This window comes from Cyprinus carpio, chromosome B6 (assembly GCF_018340385.1).
Source record: "Cyprinus carpio isolate SPL01 chromosome B6, ASM1834038v1, whole genome shotgun sequence".
Classification (NCBI taxonomy): Eukaryota; Metazoa; Chordata; class Actinopteri; order Cypriniformes; family Cyprinidae; genus Cyprinus; species Cyprinus carpio.
The window spans coordinates 21398566-21414277 of NC_056602.1; the positions used below are offsets into that span (position 1 = coordinate 21398566).

Here is a 15712-nt window from a genome sequence, read left to right on the forward strand (position 1 = left end):
GAATGACAGTGTAGATGATCCCAGAAATTTCATTTTTGGGAGGAATATCCATTTACAACATAACACACAAGTACAATTTCAAGCAAAAAGTTTCACAAAAAATTATTTATTCATGTTTTGAATTTTAAAACAATAGATACACTGTTCAAAATTAAGACAAGGTATTTGGACACTCGTTTGTAAGAACTAAGAACAAGTGAAATTAGTTCAGAGAAGAGGTTTAGCATTATATGGTTTAATATCTTGTTTCAGAAACTCTTATGTGCTACTGTTTTTTATTAGTTTTGATTACTTCATTAATCATTCTTTAAAAAATCTATAGTTGTTCTGCAGAAATTTATATGATATAATTAATAAAGATATATTCCATCTTTAAGTGCTTGTGTGGACCATAGCGCACTGTTGCTGAGTCATAAAGTCCTAAATGATGGAGAGGATGGTGGTTTTAAAGGTAGTCATCATAGCCAGATTCCTCCTCAATGCCAGCTGCAAATATAGAAATACATCTGACATATTCCTTAAAGAGAAAACTGAGTTGAATTACATTTAGACAGAGGAGTTACCATTATAATGAAAACTGTGCTTCATTCCAGCAGAGTAGGGATCTTTAATCTACAACAAACACATTTAGATATAATTACATTAAACAGGTATTTACGCACATTTCTGTATATCATACAATATAATATACACATACTTACAACTGAACTTGGATGGACCGTGGGGGCCTGGTAAGATGGAGGGGGTGGCACCCATGATGGAATCGGAACAGTGGAGTCAAAGTTTTGCACGCTAGCATTGGGATTAAACTTCAACGTGGCTATCCTGGCATGAATGGGAATAGGTGGGAGGGGCCCTTTCCTCTGGGCGAGCGACATAGACTCTTCATTAACACTAGAGAGGGTCAGTGGTGAGTCATGTGATTGGCTGGACATTGTGCTAGCAACTGTGGGTTTGCTCTCTGGAAGTGCTGCATCTGAATCAAGACGCTGTGGAACTCTGGATGAACTTCTGAGTGAAAACCTATGGCCAGAATTAAACCCACAAAAAACAAACATAATCAGAACCCAACTAGCCTGAAAAAAAATACTACTGTGGGATTTACTTTTCAACATTTTCATTCAGAAATTGCAATAAATCTTACAATTACAAATAAACAGGAAGTAACACATTGAATTGAACATCAAAATTGTAAGTATATAAACTGAAATAGTATTTGCTCTAAAACCCATGGTTGCCCTGGTTGCCTGTCTATGTCTGTTTTTCTTTTCACCTCTTCTGCAATTCATTTCCTCTAAGACAACTGTCAAGTTTTTCTTTCCAGTCAGAAACTCCACCCACACTGTATCTGCGTGTAAGTACTGAAGATGCTGGAGAATAGAGGAACATTCATTGGCACAACATTCATTATTTTAATGTGATTTGCAAGGACAGTTCAGAGTATCTGACCTTTGTTGTCACTGATCTGCTTCTGCACAGCATTGTAGAACTGCTTGGCTTCATCTTCATCCGCAAAGTTTATTCCTATCTGAAACTTCTGCATGCACACACATTTGGTTTTCATCATGATGAGGATTTCTATTGACTTCTATTGCTTTTCTATTGAAAAGCTAATTTTCTGTTGAGCTAATGATATTTTATATCCCCTAAGCCTCAACCTTACAAAACATTTTTACATTTTTTTTAGTCAATTGTGAGATTTAATATGCTTGGTTGAGCATGTGGATCCACGTGCACATATGGATGCACATAAAAACACTTACACACATACATGCAATGCAATTAATTTGTCACTCACATCACCAGGGAAGGTATGGAAATAAGGACATGTTTCTGAGTATTCAAATGGTGTATACAGCTCCTGTTCCCATTGCAGCTTGGCTTTCTGCAAAAAGAAAGAGAAATACCACGGTCACACATCATGACACAGCCTAAAAGTCAAAACCAGAAACACTGCACATGAACGAGTGGTGGAAGTGGGTCAAAAAATAATAGAGACTTTGTAGAAGACATTTCTGAGAATGTGCAGAATAAAAAAATAAAGTAATCCCACTAACAAGATAGAGAGAGAGAGAGTAATTACATTTGCGAGAATGTTGTGATGTTTAGTGTGAAATATATAAAAACAGATTGTGTGTATTGATGTATAATTTGTAGAATGTAGAATAAATGTAGAATTTAAAGAGAAATGTACACAAAATTATTTAGAAACAATGTTTTCATTTTAGATTTTTCCTGAAACTGTTTCCACTGCTGATTTCAAGAAATTCTGATTCTTTCTCTATTCTATCTGTTAGCTTCACCTTAAGACAGTAGACTCTCATGAATGTTGAATGCACAGATTTATCTTGCACCAGACATAATACTCCAGAACTGTGAAATTTCCATTCCTTTTTCTGTGGAGGGGCTGCCATTACCAGCTGGACAATACCACATGCTAAAACCTGTAATGTACACGAACACACACACACACACACACACACACACACACACACACACACACACACACACACATATACAGTGTGTCTGTGAATATATACTTTTGAGTGTAAAGTGCATAATCACAGATACACAATATATATATTTTTAATTAATACACTTTTAACCACAAATACAGATCCAGCTGCATTGCAGACAGTGCAGTCAGTGGTTGTTAAGTACCTTTTTGTCTGTACAAATATGCAGTTTTGTGGGAAATATGCCATTTGCATAGGTTTGCATAGTTGAAAAACAATTGTATGTGTCTGTACTACGACTGGCCTCAGAGGCTCTATATCTGTGAATCATTAAAATAACCACCATGTGTTCTGGCTACAAACCAGAAAAACCAGTGGTCAGTGGTTAGGATCAGGTTGTGTATTCCAGATAAAGCGAAAAAAGTGTGTGGAAAGAGCATAAAACACCAGCCAAGTGTCTGGGTGTCCCAGTCACTGTTATTCTAGTATCATTGAAATATTATTAAAGTTTTGTTCATATTTTGAATTTGTTTTTATTTTTCTATATATATATATACATTTTAATTTTAGTTATTTTTGAACATCAAGTTAAACTGAATAAAAATGAGAACTGTTGCTTTGACAACTAGCTGAAAAATCAAATAAAATGTAGTATATATATATAATAAAAAATTATATCAGTAAAAGTTCATGTCATTTGAAATATCTCTTCTGAAATTATGTCATATAATGACATAGGTCTCAAGTAACACACTATACTAACAATAAATAATGGAAGTGCAATAACAGTACTTCTAGTACACAGTATAAATTCTTTTTAAAATAATTATGGTGTTTAGATCTGATAATATATAACATAACAAATAAGTAAAAGGCATGAGGAAAGGTATTTAAAAAAGTAAACTCACACTGCAGTCATGACTTATTAAACTGAAGAGAAGACCGTTCTCACGAGTCGATAGGAGCGGACTCAGTCGTGACATCTCAAAATTCGTATCCTCTATCTTTGACGTCTCTCTTCTACAGTGTGCTCTTTCTGTTTTCTCATTTCACAGGTGTCCTGATCTGTATCATCAAACAAATCACTCTGCTTTATACTTCCTAATGCAAATACCCTGGGGTGTCAGGAATACAGAAAACAGAGTTCTATTCACACAACACACACAAGTAATTTCTACATTCATACTTCATACTATACATGAAAAAAAACAATATCGAGAGAAAATTGTACATTTATTAATAAATCAAACATCACATCATGTCACAGAGGAGAATATGTTGAGTGAAAAAAGCAAAGACCTGTGTAGTTAAAAACAGTAGAATTTCAGCGTTTGTGTGCCGCCATCTAATGGTAGAAATTCACTTTCTAGAAAGTCAAAAAAAAAAAAAAAAAAAAAATACAGAAATAAAACACAAATACAAAACAATCAAAGATAAAATAATAGGGGATGAACAGATATTATTTCCATGCGATGGTTTATAAAAATCTGATATAAAAAAAATCTATACAATTTAAATAAAAAAAGTAAAGTTATAAAAATACATAAATAGTTTTTTCAAAAATTCCACATTAAAAAACAAGCATCAAAAAACTACAATGAACACCAACATCAAAAAACTATAATTTTCAAAATTGTTTCAAAAGAATTTGAATGACTAACTCACCATTTTTTTCATGCAAGAATGAATCAGTGAATCACATGACTCAAAAGAATATTTTAAAACACTGCTTATTTCAGACATGAAACTAGTGGCTGTCTTATCAGAATCATTGATTCAATTGATTTATTTAAAAACAACTCACTCAACTATTTAAGATGTTCTAGGGGCTATATGTTTTGTGAGCTGCTATGTCTCCAGAGGTTGAGTATCCTAAATGATTTACAGGCCAGTGTCCAGGACTTGGCACAACGGTATGTTCAATTTGCAGAAATAAAACCATTGCAGGAGAGCTTGTGATTACAGGCAGAAACAAGCGCACATGATCTTCCCTTTCAGGCCAGAAAGCATTAGGGTCCGCCCAGCAAACCGACTTCCTACAAGACATGACCAAAAAATTAAAATAAATAAATAAAATATTCTTATTTAAAACATACCCTCTACCGTTCAAAAGTTTGGGGTCTGTAAGGTTTTTAATATCTTTGAAAAAATGTATCTGAAAGCATTTACTGGATCAAAAATACAGTACAAAGGTAAAATTGTGAAATATTATTAACATGATTTAAAATATCTGTTTTCTATTTCAATATTTTTTTAATGTACTTATTCCAATGAGGGCAAAGCTGACTTTTCAGCAGCCATTGCTCCAGGCTTCAGTGTAATATGATCCTTCAGAAATAATTTGATTTGGTACTCAAGAAACATTGTTTTATTATTATTATTACTAATGCTGAAAACAGTTGTGCCTCTAAATATTTTTGTGAAAACCATGATCCATTTTTGCAGGACTCTTTGATGAACAGAAAGCTCAAAAGAATAGCATTTATTTGAAAAAGAAATCTTTTTAACAAGCTAAATGTCTTTACTGACACTTTCAATCAATTGAATGTATTTTTGCTAAATAAAAGCATAAATTTCTTAAAAAAAAAACAAAAAAAAAAACATCTTACTAACCTGAAATTTTTGAAAAGTTAACAAAACAATTAAATAGACATAGAAATCTTGTCGTCCTGGTCCTGAGTAGTATTGTTTTTTTGTTGTTGTTTTTTTATCATACAGTGACTAACATCTCTTTGTGGCCCTTATGTGCTCCACCTTCAACTCTATGTTTTTTGGGTGTCCCAAAGTAACCTCCAAATTTGTCACCAGGGTGCAACAGGAATTCATTTTTCAGTAGTTTACTATGCCATCTCTGCTTGTAAATGTGCAGTTTCTATATATTAGATAACATACCTTTCTTTAGTGTGGCCTGGCTCCCTTGTCATTGGCATTGCTCCAGTGATTTCAGGTATTCTCTGAAACAAAGTCTCCTGAAACGATCAACACCCCCTCCAACATCGCCAACCAGAGAAGGACAAGAAGGTGGCTGTCAGCACTCTCTGCATGATCGCTAACCACGTCCTGCAGGCCCTCCTAGAAATGTTTACATTTATTATTATGTATGTAGCATAACTCACCAGACATAATTTGATACTGTAATTAACATTAAGTGTATACAAATAGTAATAAAGATTTAACTTTTGTGACCATAATTCTAGTTTAAATTGCCCTTATAAACAGTACTTAGGAACATGGTTCTGTAAGGTCTTTGATATTTTTTTTTATGTTTAAATATAAAAATGTATAGTTATTTTTATTTGATTATGTATTTCTGTACCTGGTCATCTTTCTAATCCCCATGTAATGGAAAATGATGTCTTGACCCAATCCTTCCCTCACAGTCTGCATTCCAGTAACTTAAACATAAACACGCAGTACCTTATGATGTTACGCGCTGTAAGCAATGAACATTCATTATCACATATTTGCACTTGGACAAGTATTTGTCCAATTTCTTTACCCCGGACCAAGATACACCTCGGCTTGATTGGTGTTCTATGATTTCCTGATGCTTTCTGCTCCAGGCCTGAATATCAGCAGCCAGGTCTTCCACAGTTACTGAGTTTCCATCCTTATTATTCAACGAGAAAAAATGTTCTAATGCAAGTCGTGTTTTTTTTTAAAATTTTTTTCTTATTATTATTTTTTAATAAAATTTTTAGTTGCGGCATTTCTAGATTCACTACACATTTTTTCATCTAGTTTTCATTGTCAATATTAAGTTATGTTCCTACAGTTATAGCATCTGGTGGTGGAACAATGCTTGTTTTCGGGTCGTCCAGTAAGCACTCCGTTCCCAATACTGCACTTTTTGGCATTTTTTAAAAATAGCTGTTCAAATAAAATTAAGCTAAATTGTAATATGCCATGATTTTACAACGCCACTCACCTCTGTAAAATGTAGCTGTGAAGTAACTAAAGTCTATATGTGGCATGTTTACATGTATCCATGAAATCTTTGCTCAAAGGTCAAAGCTTTTATTCATTTTGACTCAAGACAGTCAAGGACTATACTGAAGCATTTAGTTTAATTAAATTATATTATATACCAAAAACAGAGAGAAAACTTGTCAGTTGCATCTCAATTTTTTTTTACTGTTTATAGCATGATACTACTAAAATACTATAATTTGACACCAGTATCAAAAAATAACTAAATATTATAATATATGTCCTTTGCAACTTACATTCAGGACCATTCTTACCTTTATGGAGGCTTATTATTTTATAAGACCATATAAAACACAAATCAGGCTGCTTCTTTACCTCAAATACTTTATTCAAATCAATTCACTGAAATAAAATGTAAAAACCGAACAGTTGTTTTCATTTATAAAATACAAAAGTAGCTGTAAATAATGCACTAGTTCAGGGTAATCTTAGACTTTAATGTATTTGACTATGTAGAATTTTAATTTTACAGTCTATATAAGCATTCCATTGTCCAACCTGATTGAACAGATCAGTACTCGTGTTACTTAAACTGATTTAGATTTTTTTTCCTGGTATGTGAAAGTGTGTTCATAGACACTCATTCTGTTGCATTTTAACGAATAATCTCATATTTCAAAAAGTGTTTAGTCTATCCCTGCAGTGCACGGTCCAGAATTTGATCTTCCTGTATTGAGTTGGGCATTGTGACTCTCAGCTGACGCTGGTCCTCCATGGTACGTTGAATTGTCTCATAAGCATTAGCATTGCCAGACCAGCATCTCCGTGCCACCTAATGATATACACATCAGTATTTATATATAACAGTATAATAAGTGTATATATATAAACACACAAATAAAGATACTCACCCCATTAGAGACATCCCAGTTCAACATTAGTTTAGCTCTTTGCCCTGCGTCTTCAGAACCATCCAGAACCAATCCAAAACCACCATTTATCACTTCCCCCCTACAGATAAAAATAAGGGTCAATAATTGATGCCCTACTGATTACTAACTAAAAACTTTTTAATGGTGCATTTTTATTCTTTTTGCTCTATCAGTAATACACAATTGCAAGCCAATTAGTGACTGAACTAGAAGTAATTTCTAAATTAATATTCAGCAATAAATAGTCAGTTCTCTTTTTACCATCCAACTCCTCCTCCATTGTGCAAAGCAACCCATGTGGCACCGCGGAATGCATCTCCAACAAAGTTCTGCACTGCCATGTCTATAATAAATGCACAGACATATTATATATGATATATTATATTTTAAATAGGCTCTCTGAAATACATACTTCTGATCGGTCAATCAGAGCATTCTGTGGTCATATATTTTTGTATAATGACAGCTAATAAAAATCAATTAGATTTTTTTTTTCCATGATTTATTTTTATTTACTATTATTCTCTGAGTAGCTGTGTAATAAGCAAGATAATATATATTCAAACAGTCTTTCAGGATAATACAACACCCCTTCTGATCACCTTGTCAGGTTTATTTTACTATGTCATTATTACTATACATTGTCCCTTACATATAGTTAGTATAAGGAGTATGAGTTCACTTGTGTTTCTAGATGTGTCTGTTTGTACCTGCACAGAAGGCAGAGCCATCATAAACATTGGAGGTCTCCCTGAAGGGGCTGTCTGTCCCGCTGACATCATGGTGGTCTCTACTGATGACTACTGGAGCCTAAGGAGGTAAAATCACAGTTGCACTCTTATGTTGCAAAGTGTTTATTAATGAACCACAGTTAAAGGGGTACTGTAGTATGCACACTTCAGTAGCTTTACCGAGACTCTGCCCTTAGCAATGGCTTGGTTTATGGCCAAGGCGATGGATACTCTTCCCCGCTGGTCCGAATAGAGAATACGGGCCTGCGAACCTACAACCTAAACACAAAACTCAATCTTACTATGCAAATTGCAACCTGAACATGCTAAGCTTTATTATAACACATAACCTAAAAGTACATTTTAAAGTTTTAATCTTAAAGAAATTAATTAAAATGTATGTAACGTATGTCATAATGGTATGCCTATTATTGGACACTGAATTAATTTTGTCTCACTGTGAATAACAATTTCACAATGGCATCACTTGCTTTGATGTTATGCTGCATCCACACCACAGTATAAGTTCAAAATCGATCCATAAATAAACTGATGTGACTGCAAAATGAACATTGTCGTGATTTAGAATTGGGTGTCTGTGACTCATACCATCTTGTGTTTCCCAGCTTCACGGATCCAGCAGATGTTGTCATTGTACTGCTGTCGGACTTGTTCGGTTACTGTGGAACTTATCTCTTCTAGTACAGCAGTGGCGATTGCGTCAGTCTCAGCCAGGTCAGCAGGGTCACCAGAGGTACAGACCCAACGAAATGGCCCAAAACCCAGTGAAAAAATATCTCTACAGGAAGGGGCAAAGATTAAAACTAGTCTGTGAGTGTATGTAGTTAGTACATATATGTGTGTAAGCTTGCGAATGGTCACTTACCCCATTATGTGTTGGACATATGAGGGATATTTAAACTCAGTAGCCCCTCCCCCTTTCTTCTCTACCTCCGCACCTGAAGAGAAAGAAGAACATATTTACTGATGCACTTTTTGTTTTTAACGGATTTGTTTGAGGTTAACTATGCATACTTTGATGTTGAAAGGTTTTATTATATGGCTCACTGGAATACGTAATAGTGACTGTATAATCATGGCATTTTAAAACAAATTTCTATGAAAGGTTGTTTGCACCATGGCAAAAAATAAAAAATTAAATTAAATTAATAAAGGTATTGTGACTTTTTAACTCACAGTTCCTTTTTGTTCTCAGGATTGCAAGATATAAATTCAGAATTTTCGAGATATAAATTTTACATTGCACAGTTCCGAGTTTATATCTTGCAATTTTGACTTTTTTCTCTTAATTCAGAGTTTACATGTCACAAATCTTTTTGTTGTTGTTGTTGTATCTGCCATGATATAAAAAGGTACTTGTGACATTTTATCTCACAATTCTGACTTTTTTCTTACATTTGCGAATTGCGAATTACACTGACAAAATTCTGAAAAAGTCACATTTGTGTATATAAACTTAGAATTTAGAAAAAAAGAAAGAATTGTAAGATAAAAAGTCACAATTACCTTTTTATTTCTCTCTGTAGCACAAACGAGCTTCCATAAATATCTTTGTATTAATTTTTTATTTAAGATCAAATTTATTATTGACCTCTTTTGCGTTTTGCTACATAGCTATAGCTTCGCATCTCTCCTACCACTCTGTGGTCTCTTTCTTCTCACTAAAAGAAATAATTCATAACTCATCTATTTATTTATTTGGTAAGTAGCCATGTACAGGCAGCTGACTCTTTACTTGCCTGCTCTCTGGGCCTCCAATAGAAAAGCATTTCCGTAGTCCCAGAAGAACATCCCTGCATCCGACAATTTATTGATGGCAGCCACCTGCCTGCGAAGACTACACAAGGGAGTTACAGCTTATGTAGTTTTAAATAACTTTGATTTATTTATGAAACTCAGCTCAAGAGATTTCTGTGTGTACCTTTCATGTACGAGGGTTTTGAAGCGCTCAGGGTCGGTGTTCATGAGCTGATTGGCTTGTCTGAAGGCAAGTTGCACTGGGTAATATCCTCCACTGAATGGATTATGAAGTGATGTCTGATCAGAACCCAAATCAACCAACAACTCTCCTGTCTTCTTATACTCCTGGTAGAGGCACTCCCTGAAACATATTGCACTTACAATTTACTAAAAAATGGAAACTATTGCAAATAAAATATGAAGTACACAACTTACCAGAGATCCACAATGTTGCCATGGTAGCCTAAACTCAAGGCCATCTTTGCTTTTCTGGCCTCCCTATAAGATTAAGCATAAATTGAAGATATGTCTGTGTGTTTCAATGTATATTTTCTTCCATACTGTACCTGATGCGTTGGATGCAGTGGCTCAAGTCACTAGTGATCTCCATCAGCCAGCCCTGCTCATGCCTTTTCTTTAGTGGAGCTTCATCAACCTGCAGAGGTCAGTTATTATTGTGCACTAAAGGTTTTTCACATATGGATCATTTTAGGGGCCTGAGGGTGTTTTTCAATTTGGACTTGTGAAGAATCCAAACTAATTTTTAAGCGATTTGAGCCACTTTGCTATAAGAGTTTGACTGAGGTTTGCTATAAATCCATGCTGTTGTTCTCTTATAATGTAAATAGTTTCACTTTATTTTTGAATTTGCATAATTCCAAATATTTTAAATCAGTTTTATGGAAATTACTGATTACTTTACAAATACACATGAAAACTGAAATGGACCACAAGTACAACGGACCACAATGAGACATATACCCACTTCTATGGCCAGGAAAAGTGTGAATGAAAAACAACTGGGGCACATTTTGGTCCATTTAAAGTTGAGACTGGATTAAAAGACACCCTTAAATCATGTCTGGACATTTTCTTTGTGATTGAATCTGAGGTGGAACTCACTGATTGGTTAGCAAATTTGTTTTTAACAGGAAACTTGAATAAACTGACTGGCTAGAAATATATAATAATAATAGTGAGCATTTACTTTAACCATTATCTAACCTCTGCAATGACCCCAACACAGCCAGCAATGACCGCTGCCTTTGCTTGTGCTCCGCTCATGCCTCCCAGACCAGATGTCACAAACACACGACCCCTCAGGTCACCTGAGCCCAAGTATCTCCGACCTGCATTGAGCACTGTCAACTATATACACAGAGAAATACTTGTTTAGATCTGTTTGTTGACGTTTTCATTTGATAGAACAGAACATTTTTAACAGATGCATTTGTTACCATGGTGCCATGGACGATGCCCTGTGGGCCAATGTAACAGTAACTTCCGGCGGTCATCTGTCCATACCTGACCATAAACACAGAGAAACATACACACTAGACAATACAGACTATACTATCACCCAGTTCTTCAAGGACGCATTATATTGATTTTAAAGTTTAAATTTTAAATGTAAAAAAAATATTTATCACAGTTTCCACAAAAATATTAAGCAGCACAACTGTTTTCAACATTAATAATAAGAAGAAATGTTTCTTAAGTACCAAATCAGCATATTAGAATGATTTCTATATATATATTCACAAATCTCACTAACCTAGAATAGTAGTGTACATACACACATATTCTAGAAGAGACTAGTTAATAGGTATTGGTGAAATCTCACATTGTAATGCCCATAGCAAACATCTTCTCATATTCCTCTCTGGAAGAATAGTTTGGAATGACCTGAAACAAAACAAGAGGATAAAGAGATGCACCCTTATGGGTAAAAAATAACCCATACTCATGCATAAAGGCCTGTGTGTATCTTACCATGCCATTTGTGATTACACAGCGTGGAGAAGAAGGGAGGCTGGGAAAAAGACCCAATGGATGACCACTGTACATCACAAGGGTCTGCTCTTCAGTCATGGTGCTCAGATAGTGAAATACCAACCAGAACTATACAAACACACACATTATCAAAGTATATATGTAGAAAAAGGTGTATAAAATATTACATTACAGATACATAAATCTGTAAGAATCTACCTGCGCCCAGTTGCTGAACACCTGTCCGTTTCCTCCGTATGTGACAAGCTCTTGTGGGAACTGCGAGCAGATAAGCATTAAAATAAGAGTACTTTCACCATAAAATATTATCTTTAGGAAGGAAAAGGAAGATCTATAGGTCTAAAAGAGGAGGCCCCCTTGCTGAATGAATCTCCCAGCCATTTCTGGATTATTACATATCACATGTGAAAATGTACCTGTGCTACAGCAGGATCCAGGTTGTTCATTATCATAAGCATGATGGAAGCAGCTTGTCTTGTTCTGCATGGGTACTGATCAATAGGATAAGCTCTATAACACACACATACAGTCACATATATGGTGTGAAATGCCACAGTCAAGACATGGTATATTAATATAGTTGTCCATTTATGCTGTGCAATTGCTTATTTTGTACCTCATACGTAGTGTAGGATAGAAGCGGTACATGTAAATGTGTCCATACTGTCTGAGCTCCTGCGCAAACTCTGTAGCCAGAGTCGCATGCAGATTTGGAGGAAAGTATCTCAAAGCGTTCCTCAAAGCCAGCTAGAGAGACAGAGGAACAGACTATGACAGAGACCAAGAACAGGAGAGTTCAGCAGAGATTAACTGAAGAGACAGACTGAGTGATCATGATGCAATCAAGTTACAAAATATTTTGGTCTCTGTCCCTCATCCCCCATTTCACTGAGCATTCGTTCCTTTCTCTCTTACAAAACTCAGCCTCTTATCTTCTCTAATGATTGACAGGGCTCACAGTGTGGAAAGATTTGGAAGATTTTGTATTTTTAACCACTGCTGATCACAGCAGTTGAAAAATCTACAGTTCAAAAGTTTGGGGTCAGTAAGGTTTGTTTTTGTTTTTGAAATAGTAATATGGTGAATATTACTGTAAAAATGACATTCTTATAACATTTCGTATTATTATCACCAATGTTGAACAGTTTTGCATAAATAGTTATAAAGTTTTTACATAATAGTTGTGTAAACCATGAAAAATATATTTTTTCAGAATTCTTTGACAAATACAAAGTTCAGAAGAACAGCAATTACTTTCGAATAGATTTTTAAAGAAAAGAAAAAAAAATAATGCATCCTTGCTGAATGAAAGTATTCATTTCTTTTACTTTTGAACAGTAGTGTATATTCCAGAACAACATTTCATTATAATTTTATGCATTTCATATTTTTGGGCTGTAAATATCCATCTCATTACTACTCAACTCTAAACTAGTAAAGACATTTTAAAGAATCAATATGATTGGATATTCTGCAGATTTTTATTTATTTATAACACTTTCAGTTATAATAAATGACCAAATAACTCAGAATAGATGTGTCAGAGATATATTGACCCACCCGTTCTTCTGCTGGGGTGAGGTTTGGAGTACGGACAGGTGCATGAGGTATGCTGGGGTCTCTGCCTCGGTTTGGAGGAAGAGGATCAAGGGGTAATCCGGCACAGACCTCCTTTAGGCTGGACATCACTCCTGTATTCACAGAGGAGATATAAAGATATGAAAACAGCAGATATACATGTAAAATATATCTCTGTATCAGAGGTTTATACTTACAAGTTCTCTCAGGATTCGTCTGTAGTTCACAGGAAGAATTACAGAGGTTTATATGAACACTGCCCTGCTGACCCTCTAACCTCCTCCCTATCACCGCATAGGTCAGTTTACTTGTTTTTCCCTCTCGTCTCATCCAATAAGAAATGTCAGATATCTGTCAGGCAATCATTGAACAAGCCAAACATGATGTGGCACTCTCCCAAAAACAACCAGTTCAGAAACATCCATTTCATTTTCCCGACCTTGTATGATTGACTCGAAGGCATTGAAAAATCTAAAGCTATCTTCCATTTCATTTTTTTCCACCATGTGCAAAATTGGCTGTCAAAATATATCATTCAAGAAGCCTCATTCCTGTGCTCCTTTTTTTTTACATATCTCATTTAATTATGTAAGTAGAGCCTTGACTGACAGAATTTTCTAAAACTGAGAATTTTTTTTTTCACCCAAAAAATTCTGTCACCATTTACTCAGCCTCATGTCATTCCAAATCGGTATGACTTCATTTAATATGTCATGTGGAATACATATGTTTTGAATCAAAGATTTTAAATTTCAACTTTTTATGTAATCTCAAACTTTTGGACCCAGTGTGAAAGGTGATTCATTAACCTCCCTTAAATTACTTTGATACTGTTTGACTAAAGCAGCACACAGTTCTCTACATATATACTTAAATGACCAAACAATATCAAATTGATGAGTTTATAACATTTCATCAAAATATGATCTCACATTTTACACTTAAATACAGTAAATCTCAGTGGACTTTAATTCACACACTGTCACATGTCAATATGTAACAAAGTTACACTTGGATTAAGGTGATTATAGGAACAAAACAGAACAAGAATGAAAAAGGAGTATAAAAAAGAAAAGAAAAAAGAACACAAAATTTATAAACATGAAGTTGATATTTTTCTGAACACACTATAAGACAGAGTTCAACAAAACATCCATCCTATATATGGATCCTTTTTCTGTATGTCTTACCATTTTTTAAGATATCACATTATATATTTTAGGATATCAAAAATGTATTGGAAAAATATATAGTCCATATATTGTTACTTTCTGCATTTATTCAGTGTCCCTGTTTCCTTTATGTCTCATCTTAAAAACAGATATAAATAGATTAAAGTAAAACAAAAAAAGTGGAAATAGAGATGGAAATCAGTTGCTTTCCAATTTTAACTAGCTACGCGCAGCTGTGAAGGCATATCATTCGTGTCAGTGGACAGAGGGTCAGACTCTTTGCTTGTGCTGAAGTCAGAGATGGAAGGAGAGTCTTTTTGTTCTGCGTTTGATCCAGGATTGGCATTTTGAAGATCATCTTCCTGAGGGAAGAGTTCAGGATGATGCCGAAAACACTCCTGCATGCTGCTGAACTGCTCCAGACAGTCCAAACCCTTCACCTCTTCTTGACTAAAGTGGAAGCAGGTGAATGCAGTCTTAAACTGCTCGCCACACGCTCCACTTGCCATCCCCCCTAAACACGGACAGTCCCAATTTATCTCACCACTCGGCAATATGAGACCTGAACACAAAGAGAAAGTGAGGTGGATATAAAATGACAAAGTTACACAGTTTCATCTCAGAAAGGAAGTATTTCTTTCCATCTGTCACCTTTTTCTTCATGGTCCTCATCTGGATCCTCCTCATTCAGTTTCACAGTGCTAGGAATTTCATGTTCTTCCTTGGTAACAAATATGACTCGGTCCTTCCCTGTAAAGCGTTAATGATGACAGTTAATAGTTGTCAAGTACGCAAGTAATTAATAACAACTTAAGAAAATATATCCCTTTAAGAGCAAACAGATTGTTGATAACATAAATCAACTGAATAAATTAAATGCATTTCAGGAATTGACTCTGAATTACCTTCCTCGCTGACTGTAGTCATTTCTTTCTACACAGAAATTGTAAATGTAGCAAAAGCAGATACAATGCAGTGCGTGAGCTGATATTCCAGCGTTTTATCACCAATATTTTGCGGTATCACCTATGAAAATATCACCCGCTATCTCTGATTCGTCCCACGGTCATTCATTCATTGGTCATGCCGCTTTCAACCCACGTTATCAAATCAAATATCATGACGTCATAAACAGTAGA

At 35.0% G+C, this 15712-nt stretch overlaps 3 protein-coding genes across 4 annotated transcripts; all 3 read right to left on the reverse strand.

Moving 5' to 3' along the window:
- Positions 1-21: 21 nt before the first annotated feature.
- LOC122137692 (proline-rich protein LAS17-like) lies at positions 22-3502 on the reverse strand. Of its 2 annotated transcripts, XM_042726221.1 has the most exons (8): positions 3365-3502; positions 2304-2444; positions 1799-1885; positions 1450-1537; positions 1274-1370; positions 702-1023; positions 564-612; positions 23-486 (listed from the first exon to the last, which is right to left on the reverse strand). In XM_042726221.1, the coding sequence occupies exons 1-8, from the start codon at positions 3437-3439 to the stop codon at positions 446-448; spliced, it is 900 nt and encodes a 299-aa protein (XP_042582155.1). In that variant the 5' UTR covers positions 3440-3502; the 3' UTR covers positions 23-445. The 2 variants fall into 2 exon arrangements, with proteins under 2 accessions (XP_042582156.1, XP_042582155.1); XM_042726222.1 differs by lacking the exon at positions 3365-3502 and having other exon boundaries at positions 22-486; positions 2304-2506.
- A 3251-nt stretch (positions 3503-6753) lies between these two features.
- On the reverse strand, positions 6754-13749 carry uroc1 (urocanate hydratase 1). The gene is made up of 20 exons (XM_042726218.1): positions 13599-13749; positions 13384-13514; positions 12440-12570; positions 12240-12333; positions 12022-12081; positions 11803-11931; positions 11654-11715; positions 11268-11334; positions 11035-11178; positions 10377-10465; positions 10246-10308; positions 9992-10171; positions 9810-9907; positions 8936-9008; positions 8659-8848; positions 8230-8328; positions 8029-8128; positions 7580-7661; positions 7298-7397; positions 6754-7218 (listed from the first exon to the last, which is right to left on the reverse strand). The coding sequence occupies exons 2-20, from the start codon at positions 13507-13509 to the stop codon at positions 7078-7080; spliced, it is 2028 nt and encodes a 675-aa protein (XP_042582152.1). The 5' UTR covers positions 13510-13514; positions 13599-13749; the 3' UTR covers positions 6754-7077.
- A 212-nt stretch (positions 13750-13961) lies between these two features.
- On the reverse strand, positions 13962-15694 carry chchd4b (coiled-coil-helix-coiled-coil-helix domain containing 4b). The gene is made up of 3 exons (XM_019105336.2): positions 15479-15694; positions 15225-15323; positions 13962-15135 (listed from the first exon to the last, which is right to left on the reverse strand). The coding sequence occupies exons 1-3, from the start codon at positions 15498-15500 to the stop codon at positions 14789-14791; spliced, it is 468 nt and encodes a 155-aa protein (XP_018960881.1). The 5' UTR covers positions 15501-15694; the 3' UTR covers positions 13962-14788.
- Between the last annotated feature and the right edge of the window lie 18 nt (positions 15695-15712).

What these genes read in the sequence shown, in the direction of transcription:
- LOC122137692 (XM_042726221.1), bottom strand. Translation starts at nt 3,439, where the DNA reads ATGTCACGACTGAGTCCGCTCCTATCGACTCGTGAGAACGGTCTTCTC. An exon ending in GCAGATCAGTGACAACAAAG is followed by an intron (nt 1,371 to 1,449) that starts GTCAGATACTCT and finishes TCTATTCTCCAG; the next exon opens with CATCTTCAGTACTTACACGC. An exon ending in GGAAATGAATTGCAGAAGAG is followed by an intron (nt 1,024 to 1,273) that starts GTGAAAAGAAAA and finishes TTCTGGCCATAG; the next exon opens with GTTTTCACTCAGAAGTTCAT.
- chchd4b (XM_019105336.2), bottom strand. Translation starts at nt 15,500, where the DNA reads ATGACTACAGTCAGCGAGGAAG. An exon ending in GACTACAGTCAGCGAGGAAG is followed by an intron (nt 15,324 to 15,478) that starts GTAATTCAGAGT and finishes AACGCTTTACAG; the next exon opens with GGAAGGACCGAGTCATATTT. An exon ending in TGAGGACCATGAAGAAAAAG is followed by an intron (nt 15,136 to 15,224) that starts GTGACAGATGGA and finishes CTTTGTGTTCAG; the next exon opens with GTCTCATATTGCCGAGTGGT.
- uroc1 (XM_042726218.1), bottom strand. Translation starts at nt 13,509, where the DNA reads ATGTCCAGCCTAAAGGAGGTCTGTGCCGGATTACCCCTTGATCCTCTT. An exon ending in GTGTAATCACAAATGGCATG is followed by an intron (nt 11,716 to 11,802) that starts GTAAGATACACA and finishes GTTTTGTTTCAG; the next exon opens with GTCATTCCAAACTATTCTTC. An exon ending in TTTGCTATGGGCATTACAAT is followed by an intron (nt 11,335 to 11,653) that starts GTGAGATTTCAC and finishes GTTTATGGTCAG; the next exon opens with GTATGGACAGATGACCGCCG.